We start from the raw sequence: 12,106 nt of genomic DNA, 5'->3' as shown, positions 1-12,106 counted from the left end.
TCGCCACCTTTCGGCGTATAAACCCTGATCCTTATACTGCATCATACCAAGTAACTTTTTATTTATTTTCTGTGTAATATACATAAGGGGCAGCAGCGAAAATTTAATGGGTTTAATTACCATATTAGTAATAATACTTTGTGTGTTTTTTTCATGACGATTGTGTTTTTAAGGATTGTAACCGGTAAAGTCGTGGATCCACAAATACTTTTTGCGCCTATAGTTTAAAAAGCCGACAGGGTCTACCTATCTGTAGTTCTAGACATGAAATGAGAAACACAAAAGGCGTGAAACATCGCTAACGGCACTGCTTCTGCTTCTTTGTTGTGCTAAAAATATCAAATGATAAATTTGAGATAAAGCTTTGTTTAATTTTTTCATCGTAAGAAACGTTAAACTCTGGTCAAGCATAAACAAAAATTGATTTAGATGGCTGTTATTTTATTCGAAACACGATTTTAGGTACTGAGGAAGCTTAAACGCCTGGAAAAGAACATTTAAGCATGACGAAATAGTTCGACACTTAATGCCACTTATCGCACAACACACTTTGGTAGAAAGTGTTCGTGTGTGTTTTTTTCTTTAGCAAAGCCACATATCTGCTGTATCCACCGAGGGGAATCGAAACTCTGAGTTTAGCTTTGTAAGTTCTCGGGGCACGTGGTAGAAAGTGAACGTGAAGAGCCTGGTGTGTCCTGGTGATTAGCTATGAATTCGAGAGTTCATGGTTCGTGGCACATTGCCACAAAAACCCGCTCCGCACTTCTGACCGTTGGTGCGCTATAAGAGATCAAATCCTATTAGTCAGATTAGATGTACTTCCGCATGATCCAGGAAAATGTTCTGTTTCAAGAGTAAATTGAGATATAACAAACTTTTTTTTTTTAATTTTGAAGTTCGTGTTTTTCATTCTCCCTTCCCCCCGAAAGCCGCATGGAGATGCCATCTGTTTTAACCACTTACACAACGATATAGTTGTGTGTTGTCTGTCGGTCAGTCAGTAGACACTAAAACTAGATATATGTGGAGGATTCCCGAAAGTTTTGTTTCAATAAAAATCAAAATTAGGATTAATACATTTTTATTTCTTGCTTTTTAAGTTCTGTATCATCTTGTGTTGTAGCTAACAGTGCATAATTATTCTCTCTATTCACGACGTGCTCACGTTTTACTGACGTCACGATAGTTCAAATTACTGCATTAAGCCTCCCTTGTTTGGCGTCCTTTTAGTATTTATTGGCTGACTTACAGACAACACGCTGGTGTAATGTGGGAGGGTTAAAGCAGGTGACCCATCTAGGCGACTTTCGACCCCCTTTCATGAAAAGAAAAACCCAAGGACTATCGCTGGTAGGTGATTTGTTTCATTACCTGATTTTGTTGCTTAATTTTGCGCAAAGCTACAGCAGGGCTATCTGCACTAGTCGTCCCTAATTTAACAGTGTAAGACTAGAGAGAAGGCAGCTAGTCATCACCACCGCTTGGACTACTCTCTTTCCAACAATAGTGGGATTTATCATAACTTTTTAACGTCCCCACGGCTGAAAAAGCGAGCATGTTTGGTGTGACAGGGGTTCGAACCTGTGATTCTCGGATTACGAGTCGAGTGCCTTAATCACCTGGCCATGCCAGGCACACCTTCATTACCTGTAGTCTAGCAGTTTATATTCAGGGCGGCTATGCGCAGATAGTTTATTGTGTAACTTTGTTAAAAAAAATTCTGAATCGGGGCTTTGATAGCGTTCAAAATACATAAGATATTATCTAAGTGAAAATATTTGAATATTCGAAATTACACATTGAAATGTTATGGAATGTTGATTAGTCAGTTTAAATTATTTGAAGGACATATTTTTATGAATATATATTTAACTGTACAAATTTATATACTATTTTTTGTACTTATTACAAAAATATTGAAATTAGTATACTTTTTTTTGTAGTCTGTATCAAAAGATTTTTGTCTTCATATTTCTGAACCACAAATTTGCTTAATAATTCAGGTAAACTTGTCGAAGTTCACATAACAAGGTTTATAATTTTGTACTTAATAACCGGAAGTCAAAAATTAAGACTTTTAAAACCGGAAGTAGAACTTTAATTAGTTAAACGGTTGTTTTCGTTCTGTTTTCACGCATGTAGGAACACTGAGGACAATAACATTAATTCGGATGGTTATGGCCGCCGGAGACGTCGAACGCGTAGTATGAACGAACCACAAAGCGTTGGAAGTATGGAAACAGATACCGTTCGTAACACAAGTTCACCGTCAAGTCTAAAGAACAACGGAATGAACGGGGATGTGCCTCAGAAATGCAGTAAAGAGGATTTGGCGCTCTTAGCGAGACTGGAACAACAAAACAAGTAAGATGGCGTTTAGGGGCGTTATGGTTTGACTTTTTGTTTTCTTTCTAATCGGTTGCTTGTTGAACCGTTTCTGTAACCAATAAAATTTTGACTTTGCGATTACGAAGTTAACTGTTGATGTCTCGTTGTGGAACTAACACGGATCATAACTCTGGATGAATTCGCTTTTTTTTTCGGTTTTGACTGTTCATTTGTTCATTGAAAGGTAATTATATTATTAAAATAGTCCCATTTGTGAACATCTAAAATATTTCTGATATACTGACGTCAACTTAATCTTCACGCATGCTCTATTTGTGTCTTTTACTGTATGCTTTGAAACGTACGAAGTTTTACATTGTCATATCTACTGGGTGTATCCTGTAATATAGTCAAACTTGAACTTCGGTAGAATATCGACACGTCACGTGAGGCAGTATAAATAAAACCAGGTATAAAGTGAAACAAGAAACAATGGCTTAGAGTAGAGGTTAGGAAATATTTGAACCGGTTAGGGCCTCGAATCGAAACACAACCGGTTGTCCGAGTCATCGTAACGCCCCTACTGTGTTTTTATTCTTATTTATTATGAATGTCAGGTTCATTATAATATATAGCAAATCACTTTTATACTGCAGATGGGTAGATATTTGCATACTTTAAGAGCTGCCTTCAAGTCATAAAATGCTACATCTTTGAATGTAAACGAACTGAAGGTTAGTGATCGTTATATTTGGTTGAACGTGATTGTTGGTATTGTGTTCATATTTATTAAGAGAAATTCGTATAAACGACTGAAACCATTACATAATAAACAGCAGTACTGTAATAACTGAGTTTGCAAATCTGTTAATCCAATACAAAGCCATGTTTTTTGCACCTTTCATTCATGTGTTTCGTATACGTTTCCACATTTGTTTACCAATCGGCACATTTGATACTGATAGGATGACATGAAGAAGGGTGTGGGAGTTTGAGCCCCTCATCTCTACATAAATAAACGTCAATATTTGTCTATCTGTTCCTTAAGACATTCTACATTTCTTGATAATGGGCACCCAACTTGACAATGATACAGGATGGCATGGGAAAGGTCGTAAGGGAGGGGTTGGATCTCCAATCTAATTAAATATTGATAAATTCTAAGAGTTTCTTTTAGTATTAATACCTTTGTGTATTTTAATTCCTCTTTTAATATTTATGTTAAGAAAAAATTAAATAGAAATTGCTATCTGTTGTTACGAACGATTTTGTTTTATATCACCTATCCAATGGAAGGGGTACTTCAGCTAGTTGTTTATAAAACACTAACAGTATTAAAAATGAAACGTATATTCTAGTAGTATCATCTTCCGATTAAGTAGTTTTGAAATATGTTCACTGAGTTCCACTTTTATTTCACGCGAAAAGTTCTTCCAACAGCTTGCTTTATTTATTGGAATATTTAGTAAATCTACTAAATCAATTTTTTTTCTGTTGCTCAGCGCTCACTAGGACTAGTTTCAAAATGTACGCTTGTAGTTATTTCTTGTTTCTAAATATGCGTTGATGTTTTCTCATCAGTATAAATATGCGTTTTCTAATTAATAATTATTCGGTAGAATTTCAAGTTCCTAAAACACGAAACTGAACATACCAGAAATGAATTTTTACAAATATAGGTGATATAGTAAAAGTGTGAAAACTTTTATTCCAACCATACTTTAACATTAGTTCTCGAATAAGAGAGGGCGCTAGAACGTGAGTAATATTTTAATAAATGCACTTTATAAATATATTTTCACAACTATAAAGTTAGCAAATTATTTAATTGTAAAATTATTCTGTATAAGCGTATAATAAATTGCAATGAAACAAAGTAGCATTATTTTTTTAAAATTTAAACATACGAATGAAAGGGCTTATATTTTCCATAAATGTCTGTCTGTATAGCATTATAGTAAAATAGTCAGAACTGCCTTATTAGCAAACGCTAAGGGGAATCTTTTAACTCTGTTGTTAGAGCGCTTGCCTAGTGTGCTAAAGGTCTCGAGTTCAAATTCAAAGCGAGGAAACATGTTCTGGAAGAAAAAAACAAAACAAAAAACGCATCGGTGCACAACCTAAAGTTGTCCCACGACCCTAGAGCTAAGCATGACTATAGGCCATGTTTGTGAGCGGGAAAGTGGTTTTACGATATGTATCACGAAACTAAAACAGTCTCTGATCGACACATTGTTGCTACAAACCAGTTCTGAATGAATAATAATATCCTAAAAATAAAGGTTGTGAAAAGATTACTGGTGTTTCTTCTACATTTTCGGCATTGGTTGCTTTAGTAAACTTAGCGCAATAATAATAATAATTGATACAGGGGCGTTTTCCTGTGAAAAAAGGTGGTATGTCTCTGTGAACAATTACTAATAATGGCTCAGGTTTCTGGCTTAAAATTCCTCACCCATTCAAATAACGGTGGACCAAATGTGGCTCAGTGATTAGTGTGCCACACTGTGGATCCTTGGTTCGCGACTCGTTGCAGCCATAAAGAAATCTCGACCCTTACTGTCTTTACAAGTGGTGGTCGACTTCCACTGTTTAGTTTAGTCGTCAGTGAGTCGACGCTAATGTTGACCGCAGCCTTTCGTCTAGTCCAGCGTTTTTCAAACTGTGTCATGACTTCGAAGTTTGGTTGCGTCTTTCAAGGGCGTCACAAACACTCACGGGATTTTAAAATGGACATCGCTTAATTACTTCAATATTAACTTTAATTTATCAATACTAATGTTTCTGTAATGATGCAAGACGAGAGGACCGTGTAGTAATGGTTGTTGTTGGAAGGGAATTGGAACGCTATGAACTCTTGAAAACTGCTAATCTAGGCTATCATTTCCAAAGTATGAGACGTGTAGTGCAGTTAGCCTTCATGTAACTTTGCAGAAAGTTCAACAAATAGCATGTAAAGGTTTATTTTTATTTACATTATTTGTACATTTTTCCGTCTTCATGTTATATGTAAAGTCTGTTCCTTTTCAAGTAAACCTCAACATGAGTAATTCGAACAAATAATGCCTTTAAGTACGAGGAAATTTGGAAATCGTGAATTGTATGACCAGGAGCAGCGAAAACCATACAAACATTTAGAACGGTCAAGATTTAAATGTGTAAACACCAGACGCGAATTTTCAGTAAAGCAAGGAGTTGTACAACTATCCGATTTAGACTTTTTACGACAGTGGTAAATTTATCTCTGAGGTCGACAGCAAAATGAATAATGGATTTCTTCATACCTTAGCACTGTGCATAAGAATCCTGGAAAACCAACAGGTAATCCTGAAGAAGTTCTGAAGACTCATTTTATGAAAAAAAAATGCATTTTTTTACAAGTTTATTTTCATTTTACTAAAAAAAACTAGTTTTGTTAATTTTTTCATCACAAAATAAACATCAGCTGAAAGACGTTACTAACAACATCATAGCGTAGAAAATATATTAGAAACGTGAATACTACGGTGAACTATTTTTACCTTGATTTAGACGTATGTGTATATGCACATAATATCTACTTTTACTTTTAATAGAAACAAAGCTTCAATAAAAATGTTTTACTCATAAATAAAACATTCTATGGTAACAAAGTAACGGAAATCGTGAATCTAATTAAATTGCAAATAACGTTGTCATTTATTTTTGTACTAATTTCAACTGTGATCGTAAAACGAACTTTTATTTTGCCTTAAGACAGTTTTTGTCAAACCTATTTATTCATAAAGACAAACACGTTCTTCAGTGAATTACAAATTAGGTAAAATTTATGAGAATTGTTTTACTTTCCAAAAACAAAGTGGTGTCGATAGACTCTGTGATGCTGGTATTCGCTTCTGTATGTTTGAAACCTTATCTTTATATCAGCATCTAACTCTAAAGAATGCCATAGTACTTTTCTGATCCAACTTTCAACCCTTAACAACACTTTTAATAGTAATTGTTATATGTTTTACTTCTTTCATTCTACTGAACAAGTGAGCCTGACATGGCCAGGTGGTTAAGACACTCGACTCGTAATGTAATAGTCGCGGGTTCGCATCCCCATCACACCAAAAATGCTCGATCTTTCAGCCGTGGGGGCGTTACAATGTGATCATCAAACTCACTATTCGTTAATTAAACAGTAGCCCAAGAGTTGGTGGTGAGTGGTGACTAGCGCCTCCCCTCTCGTCTTACTGCAAAATTAGGCACGACTAGCGCATATCGCCCTCGTGCGGCTTTGCGCAAAATTCAAAACAAACAATTTGAACAAGTGCTTCAGAGAAATATTTTACATCACTGAAACTGCGTAGGATTAGTAGGAAAGCTTATAGATGGCGCATCATCATTATACAGTAGCAGTAACCACATCAGTGTTCGTGTTGTCAGGAGGATCGGCTGACCTTTTGAGCTGTTCACTCATTATCAATCTCTCTCAACAGAAAAGCCCGAAAGAAGCTCAATCGAAATGTTGAGTAAAGATCTGATCTATAAATTTTATTTATTCATAGTCGGGTTGTGCTCTAAGATTGGATAATCAAATTGGAATATGTTCTTTATCTTGCATATGATGTATTTGTAGTGCTCTGGTTGCTTTTTGCAATTTTCCTATTTGCATGTTAGTAGATTTATCATTGTTTACTCTGCTAAGGTATTTAAAAATACTTTGTTCAGAGTAATACTTTATTTCCTTTCATTAGTCGTTATTGACTAATTTAACAGATTGATGGAATTTGTAGCAAATGTCACCAGCAGTCTGTTTCTCCATGCTTAATCTATTTCAAAGCGGGGCTCCCCTTTAACACTCCTCTTTTAACACTGAGAATGCTTAATGCGTAACTTAAAGCCTTCACCTACGGGTCCTGTGACTAGGAGAAAACGAACATATTTATGTATGGAGTCACCAAAGTCAAACACATGTACTCCCTCGAGTTGGATTCCTGAACCTTTTGATCTTGAATTCCTGTAGACATGCGGTTTTGGGGTGCCCCCTAGAGTCAGTCGATTGGTTCACTTGGGCTAGAGTCAACCAAGTACCAGTGTTGGACGTTCTCAACAGGTGTTGTGGATATTGTGTCTGATGTTGGTGTTTTAAGTATAGTACTTACGAAACCCTGGTGTTGCTGCACTGTTCTTGTCTGGCATTGCTGTGCGTCCTCTCCTATGGCTTCACGGTGGGTGGAGACAGTGGGAACTGAAATATTCTTTTATTATGGATACCCTCTTTCATGTAAAAAATTACAAACAGGAGAAAAAAACATTATCGGAAAAAGACAATGTAAAGACGACAGTTATACATTCACCATCAAATTCGGACTCAACACGTCATTCTGCATTCAATATCAAGGATACCTTTAGAACAGATCTCCCCTTTTTCATTCAAAAGGGATTAGATGAGCTTGCTGGTTCTTTCAAGTCAGTAAGGAAGCTGCACACATGAGACATTTTGATGGAAACATCTTCACCACAACACACCTGACTGCTTCTCAGTTCAAAGAGCATTGGGAATATACCCATTGAGGTTACTTCTCATGTTACCCTGAATTCCTCAAGAGGAGATATTTTTGAGAGGGCCTTAAAGAACATTCCCGAGTCGGAGATCCTTCCTGGTTTTTCCAGCCAAGACGTTTCTGTGGTGCGTCAAATCTTTAGTCGCAAAGACTAAATTATAATGCCTATTAATGTTCTTATTTGGGCATTTGCATCACCAAGCCCACAAGCCACAGTCAAGGAAGGTTATCTGAACTGTTAGGTACGGCCATACATTCCCAACTCTCTTGGATATTTCTAGTCCCTGCACTTTGGTAACTCGAAGATATCATGTCATGGTTCTTTAACATGTGCTTGTTGTGGTGGCGAAGACCGTGATGCCTACGAGTGCGAAATGAAACCACAGTGTATTAACTGTAATGGTTCACACTCCTCTTATTGTAGTTCTTGCCTTAACTGCGTGGAAAAGAAAGATGTACCATGCTTGAAGATTGAACAATATCTCTTACTCAAAGACTCGGAAGTTATTGTCCCCTCCTCTGGACATATTCTAATGCACCCCATTCCCCTTCCACATTGGGGACACAGACTGATCTCTCCTTGTTTCCAGCAAAGTCGTTTGCAAAACATCTGAAGAGTATTTTGTCATCATTTTGGTTAAAGTTGACGAGTCTACGTTTACTCCCATCTGTCCCTGCCACTCCTTCTGATAGCTGAGCTGTGCAGGTCTACTTCCATTGGCTTTTGATTTGAGTGTTTCCTTGGGTCCATCTTCTCCAGTCCCGATATGCAAAACGATTATTCATTCACGCCCTCATTTGCTGGAATCTTCGTCCACAGACAAAGACCTGCCTACTCGACCCCAGGGCAGGATCTATGGAGGTCAATAGAACTCTATCCCATGAAGAAAAAAAAACATGATCGAAAACAGAAGGGCTCCCCATCCCATTCTCATCCACATAAATAAAGATGGCCACTTTAGTAGTGTAGAACTGTCTAGGTTTTCGAATATATATGGTATTCAGAATTTGATTTTTATCATCCTCTGTGTTTCTTTGCAAGAAATGTTTCTGAAATCTGTTGATGTAGTCTCCTTTTAGTAGTTTTCTTTGTATATAAATGACAGCTTACAGGGTGGACGAGTACATGGAGGGGTGGCACTGTTGGATGATCAGCATGTGCACGCCCTGTCTGTCACTTGACACACCTTTTAAAGGCCGTAACCATCCGTGTTTCCTTGTGTCGTATCATCGCTATTTGTTCTCTACCTGTTTTCTAAAGAGACCTATAACCTGTCGGACCTTGAGGCCTTCATTGAACAGTTATTCTCCTTTTCATAGAGCATCTTCTCTCGAATCACAACCTTTCTCGCTTCAATACTGTTTTTAGTTATTTTCATGCACCTCGTCAGTCTGTTTACATCTACTGATCTCTATTTGCCCCTCTTCACTTTTCTTGGAGGGTTTATGGTGACCTCACGGTGCAGTGATAATTTTCCTGTCATTTTGAGAGACATAATGTCCGTGTTGAATACCAACCGACCCGCGTGGAAGTTGGACGAGGCCAACTGGCCCTCTTTTTCACTACTCTCTCAGAACTTGATCCTGCCGTCGTCTGTTAGCCATCGATAGACTATTGTGTGGCAGCAGTGACTCGCTGTGTTGTCCAGGCAGCTGCTCACTGTATTCCTAAACTCTCGACACGTTTTTCACGGTATCCTTATCCATAGTGGAATTTTGCCTGCCACATGCCAGAAGGCTCGAAAACGAGCCTAGGATACCTTTCATAGGTATACTACACTTTTGAACTATATTGGTTTTCAGTGTGACCATGCACATGCCTGACAGGTCAGATGTAAAAGCTAGGAGAAATCTTGGATTAAGTCCACAACTAGCACCTCTTTTAAAGTCATACGGGACAAGATTCGAAAGGTTAGTGGGTAGTATACTTTTGCCTCTTTAGATCGTGCTCTTCAGCAGCCAGGAATTTACTGATGCTCAGAGAATCGTTGACAATCTCGACGAAAGCTTTTCTCGTGCATCTAGCACTTGGGCTTTATTCCCAACTTCTTAACCATCAATACTTTGGAAGAGTGATTGCATCTTTCCTTTCAGGCTGATTGTCTCTATAACTAATTGCCCATTTACACTGTTGGAACTCAAGCTTGCCTCTCTTGCTATTCTTCTGATTGCTTTTAACCAGATATAGCAGAACAGTTTCTGATACTTGACACCAGACTATTGTCCTCTCTTTTTACTAAGCTTGGAAAGGAATCCAGAATTCCTCCAAACTACCGTCCAATTGCTTGACGAAATGTCTCTGAGATATTAAAGATGGTTAATGCTTGTCTTGTGAGGTTCCTCGAATCTTCTTTTCACCTATCCAGTGTGGGTCTCGATGACACCACTCCATTGTGGATCACCTGATTCGACTTCAGACCTCAATCAGGGAAGACTTTCTTAAGCAACAACTTCTCGTTTTTTGTTTTGTTTTTCCCTGGACGTATGATACTTTGCGAGACCTCCACTCATGTGTTGCATGGCTGTTTGCTCATTTTATCAAAAACTTTGCAATTGACTAGCAATTCCATGTTTGCGTGTTTTGATGCTTTCCATGTCAGTTGTCGAGCAGGAGGTTTATTGAGCAGTACCTACAGCTTGCCCTCAGTCGTTTACTGAAGTGGACCACAGCAAACAGTTTTATCTTTTCTCTCTCTAAAACCGCCTGCAAGCACTTTTACCACTAACAGGGTATTCATCCTGATCCTTAGCTGTCTCGCTGAAGTTGTGATTTCCGAGGCAAAGTTGTTGTGGCTTATATTTGACTGTATACTGACTTTCATTCTAATTCGAAGTGTCGTCTTCTATTTGCCGAACATATTTCGAACCATCCTTCCACCCTCATTTAAAGGTATAGTTCTAAATCAGGTGACTTTGTGAGCTATCCCATGGTTTGTTGTGATTCTGTGGCTGTACATAGCATCCTCTCTACAGTTTGTGTCTACTGCCAAACTGTATGCCAATTTCTCTTATCCTGGATCACGAATAAACCATGCATTACACGAACTATATTATTTATACCACCTCGCTTAGCTCTGAACTGACCCTGAAATCGCTTCACGTTAGTTCTCGCCCTATTCCCGTTGATATTCTAAACCGACTGGTCCATTTCTCTATCTACTTCTATCCAGTTTTTTTTTTTTTTGGATACCAGGCCACGTGTGTATTCGCGGGAACGAGCTCGCTGATACCGCAGCTCGATCTGTCTACTTTGGTACTATCACTGCTGTGCGTGTTTCTTACATGGACTGTGGTCCTATATTCGAGGTTCGGCTCCGCGCTAGTTGACGGTCGACTCGGAGTGGGCAACGTGATAACAAGCTTTTCCAGATAAAACTTTCTATTGTACTCGGGCCGTTGTCCTAACTAGGCTACGCAGTAGTCAGTTTTTAACTCATTGCTTCTTTTTATCTAGGACTGATGCATCAATGTGTAGCCTGTGTGATACCCATATTGTGATGTCCCACATTTTACTGTCGTGCCGTCATTACGACCGTGAGCAAAGGCACCATTTTAGACATGGTTTTACCATTGACGTTGGACAGTGCCCTTGACTATGGTGGCACTGTCCACCTTACAAATGTTTTTACTTTTTTAGAGACATTGGTCTTTTTAATTCCACTTACGTTTTATCCGACGTTAGGCCACTGTTTATGTTTAATTTAATTTCACTTCAAACTTTATAATACTTTTTACTGTTTTACTTGTTTACCGGTTGTTTAGCGTAGATAACAGTTGCTTTGCGCCATAAAAACTCCGAACAACGTTGATCCTTTAACCCAAATATATTAATTCAAGCGCCCTAACCACTAGTAGAAACTAGATTAAGGGGAAAATAAACGGATGCATTTCCTTTTTAATCGGCCCGGCAAGGCCAGGTGGTTAAGGCACCCGGCTCGTAATCTGAGGGTCACGGGTTCGAATCCTCGTCACACCAACATGCTCGCCCTTTTAGCCGTGGGGTCGTTGTAATGTGACGGCCGATTTCACTATTCGTTAGTAAAAGAGTAGTCCAAGACTTTGGGTGGTGATAACTAACTGCGTTCACCCTAGTCTTAAGCTGCAAAATTAGGGACGGCTAGCGCAGATAGTCCTTGTGTAGCTTTGAGCGAAAATCAAAACAAACCAAACCTTTTGAATCCGTGTTAAGGGCTCCTCCGACTAAGAGAATATTGGTGAAGAGAAACCCAAAATTTAATATTTCATTG

The 12,106-nt window shown here is 38.3% G+C and overlaps 1 protein-coding gene across 6 annotated transcripts in view; it reads left to right on the top strand.

Moving 5' to 3' along the window:
* LOC143252145 (ecotropic viral integration site 5 ortholog-like) overlaps positions 1-12,106 on the top strand; it is an 86,693-nt gene that overhangs the window by 33,504 nt on the left and 41,083 nt on the right. For 5 of the 6 annotated variants that reach the window (XM_076503836.1, XM_076503838.1, XM_076503837.1 and 2 more), the window contains one exon: positions 2,143-2,364. In XM_076503836.1, the coding sequence (XP_076359951.1) occupies positions 2,207-2,364 (158 nt within the window). In that variant the 5' untranslated portion in view covers positions 2,143-2,206. Of the gene's footprint in view, positions 1-1,329; positions 1,351-2,142; positions 2,365-12,106 lie in introns of those variants that run through there. The other variant, XM_076503839.1, reaches the window with a different exon arrangement.

Source organism: Tachypleus tridentatus, chromosome 6 (genome assembly GCF_004210375.1).
Source record: "Tachypleus tridentatus isolate NWPU-2018 chromosome 6, ASM421037v1, whole genome shotgun sequence".
Lineage (NCBI taxonomy): Eukaryota > Metazoa > Arthropoda > Merostomata > Xiphosura > Limulidae > Tachypleus > Tachypleus tridentatus.
The sequence above is the reverse complement of the archived record's forward strand: the minus strand, read 5'-3'. Positions and strand labels throughout refer to the sequence as shown.